This window comes from Megalops cyprinoides, chromosome 25 (assembly GCF_013368585.1).
Source record: "Megalops cyprinoides isolate fMegCyp1 chromosome 25, fMegCyp1.pri, whole genome shotgun sequence".
Classification (NCBI taxonomy): Eukaryota; Metazoa; Chordata; class Actinopteri; order Elopiformes; family Megalopidae; genus Megalops; species Megalops cyprinoides.
In genome coordinates, this window is record NC_050607.1 from 10,692,005 (window position 1) to 10,717,696 (window position 25,692).

At 43.7% G+C, this 25,692-nt stretch overlaps 1 protein-coding gene across 6 annotated transcripts in view; it reads right to left on the reverse strand.

Moving 5' to 3' along the window:
- mybpc1 (myosin binding protein C1) overlaps nt 1–25,692 on the reverse strand; it is a 35,595-nt gene that overhangs the window by 1,053 nt on the left and 8,850 nt on the right. For 2 of the 6 annotated variants that reach the window (XM_036520235.1, XM_036520232.1), the window contains 29 exons: nt 24,268–24,336; nt 22,896–22,943; nt 21,180–21,221; nt 19,771–19,926; nt 19,318–19,466; nt 18,808–18,925; nt 18,671–18,722; nt 17,725–17,781; nt 16,964–16,972; nt 14,752–14,918; nt 14,169–14,301; nt 12,766–12,774; nt 11,901–12,025; nt 11,608–11,713; nt 11,288–11,454; nt 10,991–11,156; nt 10,749–10,855; nt 10,428–10,564; nt 9,880–10,039; nt 9,607–9,711; nt 9,063–9,251; nt 8,114–8,248; nt 7,382–7,549; nt 7,125–7,213; nt 6,567–6,762; nt 6,253–6,392; nt 5,625–5,784; nt 4,630–4,766; nt 3,938–4,162 (listed from right to left, as the gene is read on the reverse strand). In XM_036520235.1, the coding sequence (XP_036376128.1) occupies nt 3,938–4,162; nt 4,630–4,766; nt 5,625–5,784; nt 6,253–6,392; nt 6,567–6,762; nt 7,125–7,213; nt 7,382–7,549; nt 8,114–8,248; nt 9,063–9,251; nt 9,607–9,711; nt 9,880–10,039; nt 10,428–10,564; nt 10,749–10,855; nt 10,991–11,156; nt 11,288–11,454; nt 11,608–11,713; nt 11,901–12,025; nt 12,766–12,774; nt 14,169–14,301; nt 14,752–14,918; nt 16,964–16,972; nt 17,725–17,781; nt 18,671–18,722; nt 18,808–18,925; nt 19,318–19,466; nt 19,771–19,926; nt 21,180–21,221; nt 22,896–22,943; nt 24,268–24,336 (3,521 nt within the window). Of the gene's footprint in view, nt 1–1,464; nt 1,501–3,937; nt 4,163–4,629; nt 4,767–5,624; nt 5,785–6,252; nt 6,393–6,566; nt 6,763–7,124; nt 7,214–7,381; nt 7,550–8,113; nt 8,249–9,062; nt 9,252–9,606; nt 9,712–9,879; nt 10,040–10,427; nt 10,565–10,748; nt 10,856–10,990; nt 11,157–11,287; nt 11,455–11,607; nt 11,714–11,900; nt 12,026–12,765; nt 12,775–14,168; nt 14,302–14,751; nt 14,919–16,963; nt 16,973–17,724; nt 17,782–18,670; nt 18,723–18,807; nt 18,926–19,317; nt 19,467–19,770; nt 19,927–21,179; nt 21,222–22,895; nt 22,944–24,267; nt 24,337–25,692 lie in introns of those variants that run through there. The other 4 variants (XM_036520234.1, XM_036520236.1, XM_036520233.1 and 1 more) reach the window with 4 other exon arrangements.

Consider the following 25,692-nt stretch of genomic DNA (forward strand, 5'->3'; position numbering starts at 1 on the left):
TCAGTCTACAGTCAGAGAGAGGAAAGAGGATATGATGCCGCATAGAGAGAGAAGAGATTCAGTAAGTCTGTGGTGTGAGAAAGGAGTAATAGTCAGGTCAAAGAGAGAGGAAACATGTTCAGTTTGTAGTCAGAGGGAGGAGAGGGACAGGATCAGTCTGGACAAAGCTGGGGAGTAAGACTTTTGTTTCTCATCTTTCTTAAAGGGCCAACAGAAGACGGATTAAATAGACAGCCACCTGGGTCAAGGTGAGGGCAATGTGTTCTATGTGTACTGTAAACTGTGGGGTTTGTGTGACACAGCTTTGATTTGCTGTTGAAATTCATAAATTTTGGGAGTTCCTCACAGCCACACAGATTTAAAAAAATCAACTTCTGAGATATGAATCAGTCAATATAATCTAATTCCTAAATTATTAATTTAACAGAAAAATCTGGAACGACTTTAGTGCCAGATTTGCAAAGTTTATGGAGAGCCTATTTGGTTTGTGGATATTTTCTTCAGTTTTGTTTGTGTCTGTAAAATGCAATTAATAAAATTTGCTTTAAGATAGCAGCACCTGTAAAACAATGTGTTATTGCCAACACTTTCAAAGCAGCTGAATAGACATGGCCAGCTGATGCCCATAGCGTATCAGCTTCTGTTATACTAGAGTGTGAAATCTGTGATTGTTTATTCAGGTCTTAGGATAGGGGGTTTATCACGTTTGATGTGATAATGTTTATATAAGACAGAGAATGCCGACAGCAGAGAGACACAGGCGGTTATTGGCACATTTAGCTACAGTTGCAGTTGGCCACCACCTCCCAGCATGGCCACACCTTTTACACCAGGTAGAACACATGCCCATAGCCTGCACAACCATTCTCACAAACATTCACATGCAACACGGCATGATCTATGGGCACAAGTGAAGCTGTAATAATTTATCTTGTTTTAGATCAGTGCTGAGCAGTCCCAGTCTTGGAGGGTCGAAGTCCTGCAGGATGTTGGGTTACCTTTCAATCAGCAACTGATTCACCCCTACATCACCTGGTGAGCTGACATGTTGTGTAAATTATGATTTCCATTGAACCACCTTAGGGTATTATACATCAAGCCTACAAGTGGAATCTTGACAGACCCCCACATCGTCAGGACAAACTAGTAGTTCCACTGTTATATTGACTGGTCAGGCCTTCTGCCATTGAGAATATTCAGCTTGATGTACGAGAGCCCAAAGTGGTGACACAGAACATCTCTCAGCAGAGGCTATGGCCCCTCAGAACTGAATCTGCCCACAGCTGCTGTGAATTGTCAACCCCAAGTCTTCGCTGATTTGATTTCCCTATTCCCCTTTATAAACCCCCACCTGTCCATCTGACACTGCGGGGCCGTTTTCCTCCATGGCAACAGTGGATGTCATGTGATAAGAGCAGAATGAATGTCATAAGCTTCATATGCCATAACCATATGAAAGCTTACCTTGGATGATAACATACACTCACAATTCCTGGGGGACTGGGGGGAGAGAAGAGAAGAGGGGTTAACACATTTTACAGGAACCAGTCACACCTGTTTAAGGGGAACCACAATGAATGTTAAATCCATTTTCAGGGCGGAATAAGTATTCTGAGGGACCTCACTTAAGTAGTGATGATCATACCTGACATGAAGGAGTTTGTTCCACATGTTCCCGGATACATATCATACTGAACAGATCTACACATGTTCAATGTGATTAATGTCCTTGTAAGGATACTGATTTCAAATTTTATACGTGTACAATGTATTAATGCATCTAAGGGAATGCGGTGAATTGTAGGAGGTGGGGTGTGCTGAAAGCAATGGTGCATTGTGGGAGTGTGTTTAAAAAATAGTGATGGATTATGGGAGGGATGGTGTGTTTAAGGAGCACTGGTGCTATCCCATACAGAAATGAAATATATTGTAATTTTGATATATTGAGAAATATGTTGCTCAGCCCAAGAATATATTGCAAGTAAAATTAAAATATAAGAAAGCAAATTAGAAATATATTGCAATATACCAAAATGGCAATAATTTTCATATTTTAAATATATTGATGGAGCTGAAAAATATATTCTCTCAAATATATTCTCAATACATACTGTTTTTTGTATGGGTTGTGGGAGTGTGAGTGTGAGACTGAGTGGTCTGTTTAGGGAGCAGTGGTGCACTGTGGGAGTAAAAATGCGTTGAAAGAACAGCAGTGCATTGTGGGAGTGGGGGGTCTGTTTAAGGAGCAGTGGTGCACTGTGGGACTGACAGTGTTGAAAGAACAGCAGTGCATTGTGGGAGTGGGGGTCTGTTTACGGAGCAGTGGTGTGCTGTGGGACTGACAGTGTTGAAAGAACAGCAGTGCATTGTGGGAGTGGGGGTCTGCTTAAGGAGCAGTGATGCATTGTGGTAGTGTGTTGAAGAGACTGTGGTTGGGTATGGTATGAGGAGGAATGTGGTGGTTAGCGCAAACAGCAGTCATGTGACTATGAAGGACTTAGAGGGAGTATTTATGAATCACTTTGTCTGTATGGATGAGTTTGTATGAATGGTTAATGGTCAGTGCTGACAAAATGGTCAAAATGTTAAAAAGATGGAGAAAGTCTCGTCTAACAAAAGGACAGGCCACTTCATAAGATTTCCATAAAAACATAGTACACACAGCAACAAAGACACCTAAACCAATTGCACATTAAATAGGTAGTTGCAAGATGTCTGTCATCACAGACAGAGAAAGAAAAGCGAACATAAGAGGAGACAGTTAAAAAAAAACAAATAGATATTCATAAAAAAGAAAAACATTAAAGAGAATAAAATAAACAGCAGCTGCAGTGCTCAGTCTGTGGACAGGAGGAGACCCCTGTCACCGCCACGTCTGTCTGCTCTTGCAGCTGATGGAGGAAATTGCCAGCACTTCTTGCCTTCCAAATAACCCAATCAAGAATAAGTATTTCAGCTGAAATATATACAACAGTACCAGTTTTTATTTCTGTATTCTCATCGTCTTTGACAATTGTCTTGTTATAATGTGGTTCATACAAACAGTAACTCAGCTGCTTTATGAAAAGAGTTCTGGTTGTGCATCCACTGTGTTTTGCACAAAGCAGGCTAACTTGCTGACCTCTGTGGTGTCAAGAGGGTATGGTTTTAAATAACTCATATCATTGGAAATAGTGTTTGCCACAGTATTAAACAACAATGGATAACACTGTGCCTTATGAAGCACATAGACTGTTGTGTTTTTTTATTATTACGACACACGCAGATACTTAAATGCACACAATTTGCTGGAGAAATATTCAATAATTTCAGGTAATTCTCAGATTTCAGCTTTATGACTTTGTAATACTATACCTACAAATTGTATATAGAGAAATATTTAGAAAGCTAATCTCATTGTAGCATGTAATAATAATTTTCGCTTAACAGCCCCTCCTGGTGAACTAAACCTGCTGATCAGAGTTAGCTCACCAAAAGGTGCTGTTGAGGTCAAAGCAGGCCAAGATTTTCTCAGGTGGCCCTGAAGGAATGCAGTGTAAAGCCAGCTGGGCCCAGGGCAGAGGATCATGAGGAGGAGCCAGGAGTATCCCAGTGTGTCCTTATTACTTAATCTCATAGGCAGCATGTCAGTGTGCAGTATACAAATCTCAGAGAGAGTACCAAAGCAAGACCTGTGGCAGTGCGGTGTTGTGGTCAGGAGCTTGGCTGGTAACTCAAATGTTGCCAGTTCAATTCCTCAGTGGAGCACTGCTGTTATACCCTTGGGCCAGGTGCTTAACATGAATTGCTTCAGTAAACTATCCAGCTATATAAATGAATAACATGTGTCATTGTAAGCTTTTCAAGTTGCTCTGGATAAGAGCATCTGAATAACAAAAAATGTAACAAATAAAAAAAAAAAATGGAGCTGAGAACACTGTGATTCAGGACCACCAGGTCACTGGCCACGCTGACTCAGTTGACCCCGACACTGACCTTTGACCTCGAGCTTACAGTCCACCTGCGCCTCCCCCAGGTCATTGATGGCCTTGCAGGTGTAGGTGCCCCCGTCGAAGGGGCTGGGCTTGCGGATCTCCAGGGTGCACACCCCTTGGCTGCAGAACATGCGGTAGCGCGGGTCATTGATGATAGTCATCTTGTTCTTCATCCACATCACCTTGGGCTGAAACCAGGGACAAACCAACAAGCAAAACACAGTGAGTTTCTGCCTCACAAGGGACAGGGCAGTGATGTGGCACAGTGGTAAGGAGCAGGACTCGTAACCAAAAGGTTGCCGATTAGATTCCCTGCTGTTGTACCCTTGGGCCAGGTACTTAACCCAGAATTGCCTCAGTAAATATCCAGCATAAATGTATTAATGGGTAATGTATAAATGTATAAATGGGTAACGTAAAAAACTGTAACCTGTGTAAGACACTCTAGATAAGAGCGTCTGCTAAATGCCAATAATATAATGTAAAGTTAGGCTTGTTTATACCAGGCTTTAAGCTTACAGAAAGAAGAAAGTAGTTCTGTGTTTAGGAGCTTTTCATATAGAGAATAAAAATTCCATTTATGGCCGCTATCATTGTTTAGCCTGTCAAACGTGATGTAGGAAGGTGTCCTGTGGGTGTGGGGGGAGGGGCGTACCTTGGGGTTGGCGCGGACGCTGCAGTTGAGTGTGGCGTTGTAGCCAGCGATGGCCAGAATGTTGATGAGGGGCTGGGTGAAGTGAGGCGCCTCTGCGAAGTCGTACTCTGTGTACTCCGGGACCTTCAGATTCATGCCTGAGGCATGAGTGAGAGAGAGAGGGAGGGGCCGAAAGAACGAAAGGGAGGGGCCAAGATAGAGGGAGGAGAGAAATGAGAGACACAAGGACAAATCAGAGAAATGTTTCAGGATAATTTTTAAATGCATCCATCCATTTCCAGATATCCTAGCTTGGTGGGAGATGTATAAGCACAACACCACATTTGTCTAAACAGGGTGCACTCCTCCAAGTTATTTGTTGGTTTATAAAAACTAGAATACAAATTTATCCTTAATTTACTTCATTGTGTAAGCAGGCTCTTTACCCTTACGTTTTTTGTAGTTAAATGTGGCAGTGTGGCATAATGGTAAGGAGCAGGGCTTAACCCACAATTACCTCAATAAATATCCAACTGTATATAAACTGTAACATATGTAAATCACTCTGGATAAGACTGTGAAATGACAATAATGTAATGGAAGAACTAGTAGTTATCTTTCTCCATTTTCTGTTTTTTGTCTTTTTGTGCTGTCGATAACTTAAGTAGTGAATAATTTCCACCCGACATTGTCAAAGTCTTACTCCATAAAGCAATGAATACACTTAACCCCCTGTACATATGATAACAGGTTCTACATAGCCTGTGTGACCCCGCGAAACACCACATCCTGCTCCTCCCAATCTTTACAAACGTTTCTATCTCAGGATGTGGGGGGTGAGGGGAGAGATCATTTATTTAGAACAAGATTTCTTTATTTGATATTCCTCTATATCCCTGGCACTTGACTGTCTCTCATAGCCTTTCTCTTATTTGGTTTATTTATGCTGCAGTAGAATTTCTGAGCCCTCAGACCCTGTCCCCAGCCCCAACACCCCTGAGCAAAGTGGAACATACCGTCTTTGGCGATGAGCGCACTATCTTTGGTGGGTGTGGCGGTCTCGCTCAGACCGCACATGTTCTCTGAGTAGATGCGGAAATAATACTCGTTCCCCACCACCAGGTCATTGAGGGTGATGCAGGTGCGGTGGTAGTGTTCTATAACAGTGAACCACTCCTGTTACAGAGAGAGAGAGAGATACAGAGACATGTGTCCCACTCCTGTTACAAAGAGAGAGAGCGATACATATGAACCATTCCAGTTGCAGAGAAGGTGAGGGAGACATGTGAACCACTCCTGCTACAGAGAGAGATTCATGTGTGCCACTCCTGTTACAGAGAGAGAAACACACATGTGCCACTCTTATTAGAGAGGTAGAGAGAGATGTACCGCTGCTGTTACAGAGAGAGAAACACACACGTGCCACTCTTATCACAGGGGAAGAGAGAGATGTGTACCGCTGCTGTTACAGAGAGAGAAACACACACGTGCCACTCCTATTACAGAGGAAGAGAGAGATGTGTACCGCTGCTGTTACAGAGAAACAGATGCAGAGTGTAGAAAACAGACATCCCAATGTATTGTAGTGAATTATCATACTGAGAGAATGGGCAGCTATGCACACACATTCAAACAAGCACAAACCATAGTTTTCTTGTCTGCCTTCTGGATGGTGTAGCCTGTTATTGCAGCGTTGCCACTGTCCTTCGGGGGGGTCCATTCCAGCGTTACATTTTCACCCCACACTTCTTCGATCTTTACACTCTTCGGTGGTCCAGGGAGGTCTGCAGGGGGGTTGAAAAATCAGCCCCAGATCAGACACAACAGGGCCATATGACTCCTATGTCTACTTCTGTACTTAGGAATAAAATGGCCATGAGTAGACATGAGTATGAGTTAGGTCAAATTTCGGTACAGTCGACCGACACCCACAATCTCTATGTCCAGTATCGACTCACCCACAATCTGTATGTCCAAGATGGCGGTGTCCACGTAGTTCTCCACCTGCACGGTCAGCTCGTACTTGCCGGAGTGCTTCCTCTCGGCCTTGCGGATGAAGATGATGCTGTCACAGTCACTGTTACGGATGTTCACCTGGCTGGGGTCAATGGTCTGCCCATCCTTCAGCCAGCTCACCTTGGGTCTGGGTTTTCCCTGGAGGCCAGACACAAAGAGCAAACGGCCTTTAAAGCAGTATCAGAGCTGAAACCCTCTGGTAACATGAGCGCCTCTGAATCTTTCTATGATTCTTTCCAGATCTCTCTGTGATCTTCTGTGCATCTCTTCTTGTGCCTTGTGTCAGGCACTGAAAACGTTGGTCACTTAGTTGTGACATATGTCTCTTCACCTGTCATTACATTACGTTACCTTACATTATATTCATTTAGCAGACATCCTTATCCAGAGCAACTTCCAGCACAACAGAAGATAAGTGTATCCATTGAGGTTGAATGAGCAACGATGCCAGACCAGGCTAATCTGTGATCTTCATCAGTAATGTAAAGCTTTAGCTTTACCTGGAAGGGCACCACAAGGTTAACGGTCTCTCCGACCTTGCGAGTGTACGTCTGCTTCAGGTGCCTCGGCAGGCGGATCTTAGGAGGCTCTGTGGAAAAGAAGCAATGATGAGGGCTTGCACAGATTTGGACACAAAGATAAGGAAGGCACTGGGTATACATTTGTGCAAGAAAGTTGAACTGGACCAGTTCTTTCGTGAATGCGACTCAGTGACATTGAGTAGTTTTGACCTGGAAGTACTTCTGACATAGCTTACCGACGACCTCTTTGACCAGGATGGAGTGCTGGAGAGCCCTGGATGGGCTCTCCCCCGCAGCATTGATGGCCTTCACCCGCACTAAGATCTTTGACTCAGGAGTCAAGCCTGTGATGGTGTACTTGGTTTTCTCAATTAGCTCCTTGTTGGCTGCAGTCCAGTCATCAGCTGCAGGCAAAACCACACCAAGGGTTATTACCCATAAGCCTATCTGTTCCGCATTTAACCCTATTACGTTTAAAATTATCTGTGCCCTTTTTATCCCGTTTTCCCATAATCCTGTCTGTCCTCTATTTATGCCTAACACCCATAAGCCTATCTGTCCCTCACTCAGTCCTATTAAACATAAACCTATCCATTCTATACTTATGGGTTAAAGTGTCATTTTCGTGTTTCTCATGTTTATAGCTATTACCCATAATCCTATTTGGCCTGTTCTTGTGTCTGAGACCCATAATCCTGTCTGGTTTGCACCCATGTTAGCAGCCAGGGTTATAATCTATAATCCTATAACTTCCTCCCGGACCTCAGATATGGATTTGTAAAATGTTATTAAACTGTTTGAATCTGCCAAGAAGTAGAGGAGTCTGCAGACTGTGAGAGTATGACAGTATTTCTTCACAAGAAATCTACAAACACGGCAAGAGGTTGATGATCACTAATGCCTTATTGAGTGCAAGTATCCTGAGTCATGAGACTGGCCAATCAGAGGTGGAGTGTCAGCTCTCATACTTCCTTCGATGCAGTATTCCACCATGTAGCCATCCAGCCCTGCAGCACCGATGGTGTCTGGGGGGCGCCACTTAATCGTCACCGTGTTGTCAGTGACATCATCCACCACCAGCATGGTAGGCTCACTGGTCACCGCTGAGGGCAAACAAAGGACAGTGTTACCACGGAAACACCCATACCAATCAGAATCTAATGATGTCTCTGTGCAGAATCACCATGGTAAGTCTACTTAAGAATACGACTCTCATGTGGTGTTTAACATGAGGATGATTTCCAGTCTCCTAAAAATGCATAAAAGGTTTTTAGTGTGCTGTGCTGTGGTGTAGTCATGGGCACTTCACTGCATGTGAACTGAGAACTAAGATGCTCGTTTGATGTCAATAAGCCTGGCTCTTTACTTTGATTCTCACAGTCTGGCATGCAGCTTACATCTATTAAGGCCCCTGGTGAGGGTGGCTGTTAGTGCACGACGGGCGACTGATCTCCTAAACCCCTAATCCTCGGGCGATTGGGCAGCCATTTTACAGACATGTTTCAAATCCCCCCCCCTACCCGCATGCCCAACAGTGCACAAAGCCAGAGTCAAAATGCTCTGCGTGCCACGGCCTGGACAGCAGCTGCTGTAGAGCCCCATCCCCCCACCACCACCACCACACAGAAACTCTGACATCACAGGGCAAAGGACAAAGGTCATGCTTCACTTTCACAAGTGGAGTAAAACAGAATTCTTCAGGGTAGTGATGGTGCAGTGATAAGATCAGGATGGGCAAGGGAAAGTGGGCCATCGGGTGCAAGCTGGCATATACTCAGGGACAGTCAGAATATACACAGGGGCCAGTAGTTATACACCTGGGGCAGGAAGCTTATATCCAGTGACAAGTGGTAATATTCAGTTACAGTAGGTATATAACCAGGGTTAATAGGTACACATCCAGGGGGTAGTAGTTACCCAGTGGCACAAAGGATTTGGAGGGCTCGCTGGGTCGGGACACGCCGATGGCATTCACTGCGAACACTCGAACCTCGTAGGGGACACCCTCAATCATCTTTTTGGGCTCAAAGGTGGTCTCCTTGCAAAGGTCAAAGTTTAGCCTCATCCACCTGGAGCTCTGCTTCTTCTTTCTTTCAATGAAGTATCCTGCAATGCAGTCATGACACACACGTGTGCAGTTGTAACACATGTGCACACACGCTTATGAGACACACATGTGGTTATTATATATATATATATATATATATATATATATATACACAAGTTATAACATACACATGGTTTTAATGTACATGCACACACACTTACCCACACATACAATACAAAGATGTATTGAAAGTTGATGTATAGAAAGTTAAAATATACATACACACATTCAGAGAGCAGTAATATTCACACAAGTTACTCAAGTAACACATACACACCCATACGTGCATCCACCCACACATATAGATACTGTAATGCACACAAACATCCTGCCCCTCACACACACATGGTTTACCTAAGATGGGTGAGGCCCCATCGTAGTAGGGAGGATCCCAGGTCATAGTACACCAGTCTCCTCCAACCACACCAATGATGGGGGGTTCAGGGGGGTCAGGGATGTCTGAGAGAGAGGAGAGTCTGTCTGAGTCTTGAATCCACAGCTCTGATCTCAGTACAGTCTAAGGCTTATACCCACAACTCTGATTGTTTTACACTTGGACTCATAACCCTGATCTGAATACAGTCTAAATTCCATACTGATTACCCGGACTTCAGTATAGTGTCATACCTACAACCTTGACTTTGACAGTAGCCTTGTCCTCTCCTGCCTCATTCTGCAGTACAATGTTGTAGTTCCCAGTGTCCTCCCTCTCTGCAACATCGATGGTGAGGCTGGTGTGGTCAGAAAACGTCTCTGCTCGAACCCGGCTCCCAGTGTCCAGGATCACCTTCGGAGGACGCAAACGCACTTTTATTCAAGTGCATGGACACATGCTTGTCCCCCCAGCTAATAGTGACAGTATTCCTCTTCCTTGGCTCTTTCTTTAATGCCTCCCAAATGACCCATTACATTACATTCATGTAGCAGAAGCTCTTATCCAGATCAGCTTCCAGCACAAAAGAACAGAAGTGTGTCCATTCAAGCTAAATGAGCAACAGTGTCAGACCAGACTAACAACACTTCCAGACCAGTGAGTGTGAGCATAACACTATTCAAGCCCTACCACAAGTTAACTTGTGCAACCTAACTAGACAAGGGAAGCCAAGTTTACTACTATACATTAGTCACTAGATCCCTCATAATCTCTTCTTCTACCTGTCCGCAGCCAGACTCACCCTCTCCCCCTTCATCCACACCACTCTGGGGGCCGGCTCCCCACTGGTGGGGATCTCCAGGCGCAGTTTGTTTCCTGCCACGATGGTCACGGTGTTGTCAGGGAAGTTCAGGCTGTCCAGGTGCACCTTTGGGGGGTCTGCAGGAACACAAACGAACATGGTGAACATGAACAAGATTAATCTGAAATCTCACCTTCTGAAGAGGAAATGTTCTTCTGTCAAGTTCATCCTGTCTGTGGGCTTAGCTAATTCATGGGTGCTGTTGTGTCAGTGCTGCATAGTCAGACCAGTTGCGTCAGTGCTCTGGGGTCAAGGTTGTACCTATGATGTGGATTTTGGCAGAGAGGCTTTGGGAGTACCCCTCGGGCACAAAGGTGTAATCCCCTGCATCGTGGAGACTTGCACTTTCGATCTCTAGCCTGTGGTTCCTGTAACATCAAAAAGAGAAGGGGTGTGTTGAGGAAGACAGCAGAGGCAGACCAGGCTTCCACAGAGAGTGAATCATAGCCATACCGGGGACAAGGTGTGGGCCCCAGGTGAGCAGGGCCTCAGCGGGAACTCACCTGGCCCTGTGGTGGATGGTAATGCGCTCATTGGGTTGTATCAGCTGACCATTCCGGTACCAGCGGCCAGGAACGTTCCCAGGGGAAATCTCACAGTGTAGCTTCAGTGGCTGCCCCAGGAGGACTGTCTGGTCTACCAGGTCCTGATAAATTTTCAGAGGCTTCACTGAAGGGGAGGAGGAGGACAGAAAGACATGATGGTCAAACTGTAGCTGGTCTGAGCAGAAGAGGGCAATGTCGGGGGGGGGGGGGGGGGGGGGGTGTTTAGAGATGTAAAAAAAAAAGGGAGACACTTACAGTCAATCTGCACATGGGCCTCAGACGTGCCACCACTGGCCATCAAAGAGTAGGTGCCTGTGTCGTCTTTTGTGGCATCATCAATGACCAGCCAGTGCTTGGTCCCCTCACTTTTGATGCGGTAACGTGAGCGGACTCCAGTAGGGACCTCCACACCATTCTTTAGCCTGAGAGTCAAGACAAAATGGCTGTGCTCTCAGAACCATACAGACAGACAGGAACAAAATGGCCACACTCTCAGAAACCTCAGAGACCAGACCGCTCTCTCAGATGAGCATACACAATAGTGCACAGCAGAGGGAAAAAAGAACAAAGTGTACCATTTGACTTGAGCTCCTTCTTCAGACACTTCACATTCCAACTCAATTCGTTCATTAACTGTCGTCTTCACATCTGCTAGTCCTTTGGTTATAGTCACTGGTAACTCTGTGGGAAGAGTGGACAGTGATGTCAGCAGAGTGATGGAGAGAGGAATGACATCATCAGGATGAGACGGATGGCAACAACTAATCCCAATTAGACAAGAGGCAGCACCTTTACACAGTTTACATTGATTACATGAGACTCAATGCTTTTCACGAACAGTTAACATGGTTAGGACGAAATGTAGTACCTTTCACAAACAACTCGGTGGAGCACTTCTCGTTACCAGCACAGACGGAGTAGGCAGCATCGTCCTGCAAGGAGCAGTTGTTGATGACCATGATCCGCTGGGTGCCTTTGTGCTCAAAGATGTACCTGCGAAGTGAACCCATCTATCAAACCCCTGTGCTGCCTTGGTTAACTTACATCAAAGTTTAGGGTTAGATAGCTGAAGATAAGAGATGAGACCTCTGAGACACCTTGACTCTACGCACTGAGTCAAACAGTATTTCCTAAGATGTGGGCTTGGATTGGTGAAAATCGAAGAGATGAATTTAGACTGGTGAGATTTTTAGGAGTGGAGTTTGACAAGTGAAATACTAAAAGGTGAATTTGGTGAAATTAAACAAGGTAGGGTTTGATTGATGACAGATTGTATCCTTGTACCCAAACAGACTTTGTTTTACAAGAACCCCACTCTTCACTTACCTCAGAACTTTGTAAGAAATGGTCACCTAATCACAGTCCAGAACCCTCTAACATCTATCTCAGCTGCTGTTGAGAAGTCTGACCCCAACCCACCCACAACACAGGAAAACATAAAACAGTACTGTAAAGTTCATAGCAACACTCACAGCATGTACACACAGATTCCCAGAAAGCACAGTGCTCTCAAAGGAGGCCAGTGTGACATGTGTTGAGGGTTTCAGCCACAATAAGCATGTTACTGACTGAAAAGGCAGGACTTCTGCTACAGTTAAGAGGTTACTGACCCCAGTCATGACACAAGTCTCTCTCTTTAGAGCAACGGCAGACCTGGTGCCAGAGCTGTACCCTATATTACCAGTAGTGATCTACACAGGAAATGAAGAAGCAGAGCAGGCTAATGGACTTACTTCCGTTGACTTGGGGTTGGTGGTGGAGCCAGGACAGGGACGCGGCACGGTTGAGGTTTCACCACAGCAATACATAACAGACACATAGGACACAGGGACAGAGCAACATCATGCCTGGAGTGGACTGCAAGAGCCGTTACCACAGAACAACAGAGAAAGCACATAGGAGCTGTAGGAAGAGGGAATTCTGGGATATATATCCCACTAGGGACCAGGGACCAGAAAACTGCAGTAACCTCCCAGATGGCTTTAACCTCATTTCACTCCAAACAACCTCTGAGGGTAAGCATTACAGCACCCCACTCTGTCAGCCAATCAGTGGACTCTGTGCCCACTCTTCCCCTCTATCTGCTAAACAATAAATTATAGTTCTCAATGCTCCACACTGTCAGCAAATCAGAGATACTTCACAGGAATGGGCTGACACTTCAGTAGAGGACTTTAGACTTTATTAGCCATACCTGGCTCCAACAACTGAGGCTGACAGAAGCAAAAGATGGACTTTACTATAAAACAGCAACAAACTGATGGAATGATTGAGATGATAATCATAGAAATAATTTATGAATTATTTATTTGCCCTGCATATTACTATGGGAGGACATTTGATCACCAAATATTACTTGTTGTTTAACCTCTCTTTTTGTTGTAAAACACACCTAGTTACTTGCCCTTAAAAAGGTCATCACTACCACTGTTACTCTGTTATTGTCACTATTAGTCAGTAAGTACTATTATTACTCAGTGATAGTAATAATAATAATTATGATGATAAATTCTTTTACTTTCTCACTCTAGGTTCCAATTCCAAATTCCAAGGAATTGATTTCTTTAGTTTCAATACATCAGTATTAATATACATGAAAAAAATATCATGGCTAAAAACAAAGAATGTACAAAATACAGTAGCTAAAAAGGAACTGGACATTTTTATGAAATGGTCTCTGTTTCATTTATAAAAATAAATGGGGGTTCTTACAGATATATGTTCAGCTTTCAGATATAAGCGGTATCTGAGATCTAAACTCACAGATTAAACTCGGTTGTTTCTGGAGTAAATGCACAAATTCGTAGGTTGTATTGTGAATGTCCACATTTGTGGGATGAGTATGTGTAAAAAGCGCAGTGTCCTGCACTGATCTACGTTGCAGAGCTAGGCTGAATGTGAAAGGGTAAAGGCCTGTGAGGGAGGCACCGCCATTTTCCTGCACAGAGAAGGCTGTTTCCACTGTAAAACATGAAAAACACCAGATTCCTCACAGAGAGGATCAAACCACGAATGAAAGCTTTTATGGGGAGAACCCTTAAAAGCAGTTTTCATCTGTGACAAGCTGGAGGATGGAAACAAAGACAGAAACGAATAAATGATGAGCAGGTGAATTAGAGGGCGGAGCCCGGCCTACTTGGGGGAGGGACGGATCTCCTGGCCGTTCTTGTACCACTTCAACTCCACAGTGGGGTCGGCCAGGTCTACCACAAGCCTGATCTTCCCTCCTTTGTCCACCTGGTATGCTGGCTCTAGCTTCTTAGCAAAAGCTTCAGAAAACACAGAGGATGTTGATCAGGAATGCTGAAGCCTGATCTCAGGATTGGCAGCAGTGTGGTGTAGTGCTAAGGAGCATGACTCACAGCATCACTGCAGTGCCTTTGGGTAAGGTACTTAATCTAACTGCCTCAGTAAATATTTAGCTGTATAACTGGATAATATGAAAATGATATGCTAAGTAAGTTCCTCTCGCTAAGAGCCTCTGCTAAGCAAATTTTAAAGATTCTGCTTTTACATCAGTTGACCTCATCATATATTATTATCATACATCCAGCTGAACATGTCTCTCTGCAGTAACCTTGAAATTCTCTGGAGAAAAGATGAGGCTGATAAACATGAATGAAACATGCAAGGAATATCCAAGTACACTTTCATTAGTTTTTCAAGAGAGGAACCCCAGCTACCCTTTAATGTTGACTATTCACAGTTTACTCATATACCTTCACTCTTCTTCTCCTCCTTCTTGGTCTTCTTCAGCCTCTTCAGCAGGCCCCTCAGATCAGTGATCCCGTACATGAAGGCGATCTTCTCGTACTCGTCCGGGCGGGCGTTCTTCAGGATCTCCCACACGTCGACCTCCGGGGCGGCCTCCTCCTGCTTCGGCTCCCTGGGCACCCGAAACCAGGGGCGGGGCGTTAGGGCGGGGCTCATGATGGTGGGCTCATGACATGTTCTGAGGAACTGCACTGTGAACGGGTTTGGCGCACATCACTGTGGGGCCAAGAACAGGGAACAGATTCCCACACTGTCCCTTGTACTGGCGCTTTAACGGGAGTGGGTTTCTATAAGGACGCTCTTTCTGGAGTTCCTCAGGACGTGTCACACAAAGGGATGGGGGTCACCTGCGCTTTACCTGTCCTCACATGTGAGCATGTAACCTTAATAGATGAAGCGTTACAGGACAGAGGAAGACCATGGAGTTTGTTCGCACTGTGTTGTCGAGTCCCCCATTCTTCTCTAAATGCGATCATGTTCACACACAGTACAGTCACAAATGGGAGCAACAACCATAGCTGTCGTCCCCACCCAAAGCAAGCAGTAAAACAGGTGTTAGTATGGTTTAGTAAGCTAATGAACATTTGCTGTAGGTAATGTGTCTGTCACTAGAAAGCATAGTTAGATGTGTAGGTGATATGAAAAAGACCTATTTTTATAGGTGAAAAGGTATTAGTCGTAAGCTTCAGTTGCTAGCCAAGTGGCAACAAAACATCAGGTTTTTCCCTAACAGACAAGATCAAGATATTGCTTGTTAGCAACAATTTTAGCAATAAAGATGTAACATGCTGTCTGCAATATCTTAGTTACATCAAAAACTGTTTTTGTATGAGTAAATCCATCATGAGTAAGGGTGTAAAGCTTGCAGACACCATGTTTAAACTGTCCATTTTGTTTACCCTTACTCTTGCATTAGGACAACTGTTGCATTGTGTTAGTACACCTCTTCAGTGTTTGAAATGAAAGTGACCTCTGCTCTTTGGGCATGTCAGGAGTGAGGGCCTTTCTCCCAGAGTACATGTGCATGCAAACAAAAAAAAGTCAACAACAATGAACACTGAGTGTGAAAGAACTCTCAAGGTCATGGGATCCTTCAGTTAGGATCCTTCATGGTCATAATATCCTTCAGGTCGGTCATTTTTTTTTTGCTGTGGTTTGGAGTAGAGATTTAGGATTAACCCACTCTGTGGTGTTTTTAATGAGGGAATACTGGAGTCTTGCATGAGGTGCCAAATCAAAAAAAGCAGAAGCATTTCTATTGTGGCTACAGCAATTGATACATTAATTAGGTACATTAGTCATCTAAAGAGTGCAAGTGCGGGTGTGCAGACACACACAGATACAGTGGACAGACACTGGACTCTGAGGCAGGATGTGCTGATCTAGGGTCAGTACAGGTGGGTCTATAGGAGGGATGTGTCTTCTGTTCCTGCTTTCTGTTCCTCTGCTATTTGTCCATCCCTTTGCGTTCTCTGAATGTTTCCCTTTGTATTCTCTCATGCCGGGAGAAATACAATGGGGGCCCATGGGTGCAAGTGCAGAGTTAACGGTCTGTTAGTCAGTGGTATGGAAATCACTCAGTGTGCCCATTTCTTTCTGACATGTTTCCAGGTCTGAAAGCATTTAGGCAAGTGACATGAAATACTTCATCACTTTAATTTCATTGTTCTTCCATACTGGTTTATTTGGTTCAAACAAGCATTAACGAGGTTGGTTTTAGGGAACACTTAAATAAATGCATGTTCTCATAGGGTTTTTTTTTCACAATTCAAATATAATGAAAATGTAGCGGTAACACTATTTTATGGCACAGTTTATAAATGGTTTATTAACAGACTACAAAGGATACTAAAATAGAACTGGTTGTTGCATTAGATTAGTCATTTGAATCATTAAGGCAAACAACCCAGGGGAAAGGCATAAACCCAATCCCCCTGCTAACAGACTCAGAAGGCAAAGTCCTTTGTCATTATGAGTGGCAGTTAATAGAGCATTTATAAATGTTGCCTTTTAATGAAGTGTTACCGGACTACAGTAGGCCAACACTCTTGTTTGGTTCATTTCCTGTAGCTGCAGTCAGTGCTGGAGAGACTACAGGACTATGTTACTTACCCACAGTACCGTCTAATCTTTTAATTACCTATTCCCTTTACTAACCTGTTCATTCTGAATGCAAAAAAAGAAGAGACAAGCGCAAATAAATGTGTCATTTTACTAAAGAAACTGGAATCACTGAGCCAGATTCAGACCAACCACAAAGCTTGTCCTTAATTTTACAACCACAATATAAAGCAAATTTTCCTTCTGCTTGTATTTGTGTCAGTAGCAGACAGGTAACATTTGCTTAATTGTGCTTTTGAAAATAAAGAACAAAATGTATTGTGGTTGGATTAAATCTGAGCAGATGCGCCTGTCTATTGTTCTTATGGTAGAAATCCAATAACGGCTGCTGTTTAATTTTAATCACCAAAATTAAAAGCAAATAGAATAAAAAAGTGAAAATACATTTTAAAATCAGTTTGTAATATAAAAAAGTAAACTTTGAGCTACCCTCAGGAAAATGTGATCCATTGAATAATGCATTGAAAATTAAACTCACAGAAAGGGCATAAAAACTTGTGTACTATAAAACACTGAAATACTGCAAAAGGGCACATACACCTGAAATATATTGCATTTCATTTCAATGTACTATAAAATACACATACAAGAAATAATACTTTAAAAATGTTTTTTTTTCAAAATTGTGCACCATATGAATCACTGGAAAACATAACAAATTGGGAAGAACAAAAGATTCAATCATGAGTTGCAAAAGAGAGGGCAAAAGCAAGAAGTGACTGGCAAAAGCAGGCCAGGTCTGCAGTGTATAAAAGATACAAAAAGTCTCCCTCCGTTAAGGGAATCGTTGTTCTCACCTACGTTTAAGAAGACCACTAAAGTCAAGCTCTCCTGCATCGTCTTGGCCTTCATTGCTGTCGTTAAGAAGAAATTAATAGAAATTAATAAGTGCAAATACAGAAACAGGCACCACAGGAACAGTGCTAAAAGAACAACGCAAATCTAAAGCACTGACTACAATCTATGCATTAGGCCCAGGCTAACGCATGATTGGGGCTTACACAAGAACCCTTCGCCTTGCTCTCCTGACGACAGGCTCTGAACGAACAGCTTTGTGTAAGGGGCATCAGGAGCAATCCTAGCCAACATGTAACGTTCCTGCGGCGCTTGGACAACGTTGCGAGAGGACCTCGAGAGGACAACGTTACGGCCACACCGCAAAGAGCGTTGCGTAAGGGCTGGGAGGTTTGCGTTGCTTTCAGACACATTGTTGGTGAGGAGGTTCTGGATGCAAGTGTTGGCCTTGCGAATGTTTCAACACCTTGGGTTTGGATGGTTTGTTAATATCCCTTATGAAAGTTTAACAGTGTAAATTTGCACACAGTAATGACACAGCTTTGACGAACCATGCCCACGCACTCTCCTCTGCATTCTGCAGTCTTTGCATTCTCAACCACAAGATTACGTCTTTACTGTGGGTGTGTCGTGATTTATCAGAGTAGACTTTTATAAGGGACCTTATTGCAGGCACAGTAAATATTTTGTACCGCATAATATACACATTTAATGAAGCCTTCATACATGTTTATCATGTAAGATGGCACCCTGGTTTGGAGATTGCCCCAGTAACATATCTGCAGAATTCTTTCTGGTTGCTTTAAAGTAACAAGACAGATATACTAAACAAAGCTACATCTACACGAGAAGGAATACCTGAAAGTAATGTGATTCTGTGGACGTCAGATTCTTGGCTGTTTTGAGATGAGAGAAGGGTGCGGATTGTGGTTCAGTGTGCTCCCTTACCTCCTTTTGAAAGCTGATCGAATGTCAACCGTTGAAGAGACTTCCGGCACATCTGAAAGCGAGTGGATTGCGAAATGTATCATCTCATTTTTTTAAATGTCATAATTACACAGCTCTGCGAACAAAGCACAACATACCCTTCACTTCTAAATCAAAGGAGCAGCTGTCAAATTTGTCCTTGTAGGTGACCTCGCATCTGTAGTTCCCAGCATAGTTCTCTTTGGCCTTGATTATGTGCATCTCAAATGTATGAACCTGGAGGTAATACACAGAAATACCAGGGCAGGAGGGGACTATCATTTCACACAAAAAGACACCCAGTTCAAGACATTACATTTTTGTCATTTAGCAGACACGCTTATCCTGACCTACTTGCATAGGTTACAGTTTTACATGTTACCTGTTTATACATCTTAATATTTGGTGAGGCTATTCTGGATTAAGTACCTTACCCAAGGGCACAGCAGCAGTGCCACAGCGGGGAATCAAACCTGTAACCTTTTGGTTATGAGCCCTGCTCCTTACTGCTATACCACATTACTGCCCACAAAATCAAATGGAGGTTTAATGTTGTAGTTTCAGCATTCAGGGTAATAGATACAGTCAGGGAATGGGGTGAATTGTTTGAGGCTTCATGCAGGCCTTGCCTTGGTAATGCGGTCGAAGCTCTCCTTCAGCTGTAGGTGCTTCCCAGTCTTGCTGGCCAGATCCATCCACTTCCCCTTGAACCATTTGATGGTGGGTTTGCGCAGCAGGTCCTTGGCCTCAACCTTGGCGATGAAGGTGATGTCTCCCCCTTGCGAACACAAACAATCACCATTGAAATGGATTCCACAACTGACAGAAACATGACTCCCTTCTCCCACATCTGACGCATACACTCAGGTCTTGTTGCTGTAAAACTGACAGCAGTGTCCCTTTGCAAAGACGGTCCTGAAGCAAGGGTTGGTGGACCAAAGGGGCCCTCTGGTCCTCTCATATCTACTCTTCAACCCAAAGAACTACCTGTCTCTTTTAGGAGGACACTAAACACACCATCCCGCTGTAGAGACAAAGGTCATGTAGAGACAAAGATCCCCACCCCAGAGGCGGAGACTCACCCACAGTGATGGAGCCGCCTTGGGGTTTCTCAATGAGGAGGGTTGAGAGCTGGGCATTGTTATCCTGCTGCTGTTGCTGCTGCTGCTGCTGCTGCTGTTGCTGCTGCTGCTGTTTGTCTACTTCTTCTGGAGGCTGTCCTTCTCCCAGAGACCACACTGCTCATTCAAGACACACACACACACACGCGCCATCAATCACAGGACACACTGCGCATTCAGGTTCACCATAAGTGAGGGGACATACTGCTCACTGAACACACACACACGCTCACGCACACACACACACACGTACACACACACACACATACACACTCACACGCAGACACACACGCACGCATGCGCACACACACACACACACACACACACACACACACACATTTGGCAACATAAAAAGCAAAGATCAAAACAAACCAATAGGAACAGAAATCATATTAGCAACGCCATGTAGACCAGACACTGCACAGAGATATCGCAAATGTAAGCTTGAGGGGCTAAAATACTTTTCTACCAAATTTCCAATTTTCAAAATGCTTTTATATAAAGATATATGCACTCCCTCCCAAAAATGTTTATAGATACTCTTGTTTTCCCTGTGCTCCAGTCTCCTCCCTGGGGTCAGACCGTCTTGTTTATGATGCGAGATTGCTGGGCAGCCAACAGCAAGAACTGGCTGCATTCTGAGAAGCAGGTTTTCCCTCTCTCACACTCCACTTCTCTCAGCAAGAGTCTTCCAGGCCACTCCTCATGCTCTCAGTGCCAGTAATCCAGGTGGCTCTTTTCTCCGTCTCTCTTACCAGGAGTCTTCCCTGCCACCCCTCTCTTAGAACTCCTTTCTTTATATCTCTGTGTGATTTTTCCTGGCCCCTTCTCTCTTTATTTCTTTCAGCATGAGTCTTCCCAGCCACATCTCTTTCTCTCTTGGCGTGAATCTTCCAGGGAAAGCTGTCTGAGGGCCACCAACGTCCCCGGTGGTTTGTGTTGTGTTTTCACTGTTCACTTATTTGCTTATCCAACTTGAAGCACAGCAGTGGCCTCTATTCAATGAAACTACAATGCACCTTATCATTAATTTATAATGAATCACATACTTAAATGTGTTGCTAAAAATTAAGGATAAAGTGCATTGCAATCAGATTCAATTGAGGTCAAGGTCAGACATTTCCAAAAACCTCATAGCCTTACTGCAAGCAACAGAAAGCAGCAGACACAGACCGGACTATGACGTTTTTGGAAGATGTTCTTTTTTGCTGAGATTAACAGCCCTGCCATGATGAATTATTCCCATTTAAGAAGTTTCTAATGGCCCAGTCATGCTGGAAGGATGAAAAGAGGGTGTCTGGAGCAGAGTGGAGGTGGACATCACCAGCACTCCCATAAGAATAGTCATGGTCATTACATTGAGGTATTACCTGAGTCTTTTCTCCCCTTGGCTGAGTTGGAGGTGCTATCGTCTAAACAGAGACAGAGACAAATTTACAGCACATTATGTGAAATGGTACTGTAAAGTCCATAGCAACACGCATCGCACGCACCCATGCAAGCGTGTGACCAGCATCTGAGCGCAGATGTCTGTGCACAAGCTCCGCCTTGTGGAATCTGACATTGAGCAGCCGTCATAGCTTTGCATCTAAACACAGGCGTAGCCCTTGCAGACGAACAGACTTTTATCTGTTTATGATGACCAGTTTGAATTTTGCGGTATTGTTAATGTATCAAATGATTATTATTTGAATGTTTTTCACTTAGTAATATAGATATTCCTTTAAATACTGTACTAAAATTCTGTCTGAATGCTTTGGGGTGGAATATAAAACAAGACATAGCTTTTCTCCAACATATGAAAATGTAATTGATGGATGTTGTTCAGGATGACAAAGGGTAATATTCCCACCTTAGTGTATATTAACATATAAATGTTATAATATAATACATAAATGGAGGGCCAGGGATACCTAGGAAGGAAACACTGTTTTCTTTTTTATTGTGTTAATACCAACACATTTCCATTGAAAAATTCCATTACTCTGAAGTGTGACTTCAGAATTCACATGGAAAAGATTTGGAATGAGCTTTCTGGCAGTGTTATATTTGTTCTTTTACCCCACAGCAGTAACAACCACATTACAATCCACACTCCCACTTCTGTGAGAGCTAGGGCTGTTGGGTTCTCCTGAGGAGGTTGGCTGCTCAATGGACAGTTTCCTGACTGAACGGATCTCTTTTGTGAAAGAAAAGGGTGTGTGAATGAAGAGGTAAAAATTTACCTTTATTATCCCCTGTGGAGTGTTTAGAATGAAGTATAAATAATAAATAATGCTGTATAAAATTATGAAATGGCCAAATAAAATTAAAAAAATGGCCAGGCAGTGTAAAAAGACTTTTGGATGAAAAATTATGGGTACACCTGGGTACACTTTTCAGTCTCCTATTGACATGGGAAAACCATGTAAATCTTTTATATCTCTCAAAACTCATTATTTTAGAATGTGGTTACAGCACTGATAGTCAAATACCAACTACCAAATAATTGGAACCATGAAGCTGACCCAGGACTGTATAAAAAACCCATGCATCACATTTATACACTGTACATGTCATATCTGATGTGTGTCACATACTTGTATATACATACTAGATGTATAATTATCATATTATATAACAACTGTCCCTTTATATGAATTTGACACAATATAAAGGTTTTATGTGCATGAATGAATAAACATTGATTGCACACAGAAAGCAAACACATAAATGGATGCATGTATGTGTACTGTATTCATACACATACATTTAAAAGCCAATCACAGCGTCCTCTGCCTTCCTCTGTGTGTTCTCAGGGAAGAAAAAATGATAAAAGTTTTGAGGACCACCCAAAATCACCATCCGTCATTCCAGGAAGTTCCATTAATTGCCGATGAGACTCTTGACAGTTGAAAACCCTCTGAGAATTTTGAACTGTACGCCATTGTAACCGTCGCCCTCTCAGCCGACGTTACAGTGGCCGAGCATTGCCTTTCTCAAAACACTGATGCATGGTGGTTTCCGTGGCGACGGTGTCTGGGAGCGGGGGGGGGGGGGGGGTGGGGGGGTTAGATGGAGGTGGTTGGGTTGCCACGGTAACCAACCTGTTGGAAGATGCGGTGACGGGGTTCTGGCAGCGTCATCATCTTTATCTGCAATAAAGGCATGATTGACACACAGGCTGACCAGCCGCAGAGCACCACTCCATCAGTGACAAAACAATGGCAATGAAAACAAGGCATGATGGCAAAAAAAACAACAAAAAAAAATTACACGCATGTATGTGACATGGAAGCAAGACGTGCATGATCGCAAGCCTGCACGTGATGCAGTGGCATGTACATGTAACAGCACACGTATGTGGCACGGAGACATGACGGGTAAGACGACCCTGCGGGCGACTGGCAACAGTGGGACATGGACCTGCAGGCTGTTCACAGTGTGATGAAGCCATGGATGAACATCATACATCATGCCATCCACACAGGGCACAACAATGCCCCTCAGCGCTGTGCTTCCTGGAGCAGAGACCGGAGGTGATCATATCAGGATCAGCCGCAGCACTTTACTGAGCAGAGCATTCTGGGAATGTCTGTGTCCAGTCAGCACTGCTGACAAGGAATAGTAGATGAGGAATAACTCAAGCCTGTGTAGGTTCACAATGGTAATATATAGTTTTAATCAGTCTCATCTGAACATTTTAATTTAAATTGAGTTATTACAGCTGAATTACATTATCATGACTCGATAAATCTTTAACTAACATTCAAGATTAATAATGCCATGATTGAATTCAATTCAACAATAACTAGGAGTTTTTTGATAGGAAGTTAGCTAGCTTATTTCAGTGTTGGAGAACCCACTCCTGTAGATGTGGAATAACTTAGGCCTGTAGATGAGGAATAACTCAGGCCTGTAGATGAGGAATAACTCAGGGCTATAGATAGAGATATAGAAAGAGAATAACAGCAGCAGGTCAGTGTGGTTACATTACCACCCGCCTGCCTTAGCTGCAGGTCAGGTCAATCTGAGGTGAGTCTGAGGCAAATGGTCATATTGGGTGGCATTAGAAAAACACACAAACAGGTGGGCTGAGAGGAGCCAGGCTAATGTTTCAACACTCTGTGACATCAGTGCTGCTGAGAAGCTTACTAGGGTGACAACAGGGCTGATCTATTGTTTGTCTGCTCTACACAGAGAGGGGCATTGTACTTGTACATACACACGCACGCATAGACAAAGACACACACCCTCCCTCTCTCACATACACAAACACACACACACACACACACACACACACACATACGCATACACATTCTCTCACTCGCTCTCCCTCTCTCTTTCTCTCTCTCTCACACACAGACACATGTAGACACATATAGACAAAGACACACATTGTCTCTCTCTCTCATTGTCACACACACACACACACACACACACCAGTGCCAGACACAAAGGTTACACCCGATATCAGACCTTCCGGGGATGGGGTGACCACCACAATGATGGCCTCAGCTTTCTCCTTCTCAGAAGTCACGGGCTGCTCTGTTCGGGACAAGGCTCACACACGTTACACACACCTTACGCACACTTTCCGCACACATTGCACACAACATTATACCCGAGTTACACACGTGGCCTACATGAGCAGAATAACCCATCTCATACTTCAGGCCCAAACCCACCTGTCATGTTCCCATTTAAATCTGAATGAAGACAAAGGGGTACTCGAGAGGCAGGGTAGTCTCATTGTCCATGTATAAAATGGACATTTGTTTCAACATCTGAGCATTTTAAAAAATAAAAAAAAAAACTCAAAAGAAACAAACAAAAGGTAAAGAGGATGCCTTTTCGAAATGATCGCTTGGTTTGAAATACCAGTGCACAGCCTGTGAAAGGGAGTCTACCTTCTTCAATTAATCATATGTTATTTTCTGTGACATTGTCGTCTCGCACACTTACCTCTGACTGCCACACTCTAAATCTGAAGTACACAGATACGAATGAGGTCATGTGATCATGGAGCTGGATGGCTGATACAGAATTAAATTTTAGGGGAAGCGTTAAAAAGCACTGATAGCATATTCTTGCATTGCTCAGGAGGCCAAGCGGAAGCTTACACTAGGCTCTGCGCAAATGGGCATTAGAAGCACTGTAATGATTACGCCAGGAATTGAGATGAGGATGTAACAGTTAGATTATCATTCGACAGAAGTCTCTCAGTTCAGCAGTCCATATTTACAAGCTTGGTCTGATCTATAGTCTCTCGTTTCATCACTCTGGCTGAATCCCCATATCGTCTTACTCTTCTATAGGACGACAGTGGATTATCAGAGTATGTTTGTTCTGACCCCTACTGGCCAATAATGGAATTAGAAATATAATTAAGGTGATTCTGCTATACCTAAGCAGGGCTGGAGATCTGGTATCCCTCAGAAGGGTTTGTCCAGAACATGGAGAGGTGAGGTATCTTTTTTCTAGAACATCTCTCAAAGATAAATCAAACCATTGAATGGTGCTACAGGGATCTTATAAGGCTTTGAAAGGTGCTTTGAACTGAACTGAAGAGGCTTTTGATGAATGTGAATAGATAGCTTTCTTTGAGAATATTACCAGCCACCACAGTGGAACTGGCCTCTACTTACCAGACTGAGCAGGTGGGCTCTCGTTCTCCTTCAGATCAGTGTCTATAGACTCCTTCGGATCAGTGTCTATAGACTCCTTGGGATCAGTGTCTATAGACTCCTTCAGATCAGTGGCTACAGACTCCTTCAGATCAGTGTCTATAGACTCCTTTGGATCGTTGTCTATAGGCTCCTTCAGATCAGTGGCTACAGACACCTTCGGATCAGTGTCTATAGACTCCTTCAGATCAGTGGCTACAGACTCCTTGGGATCAGT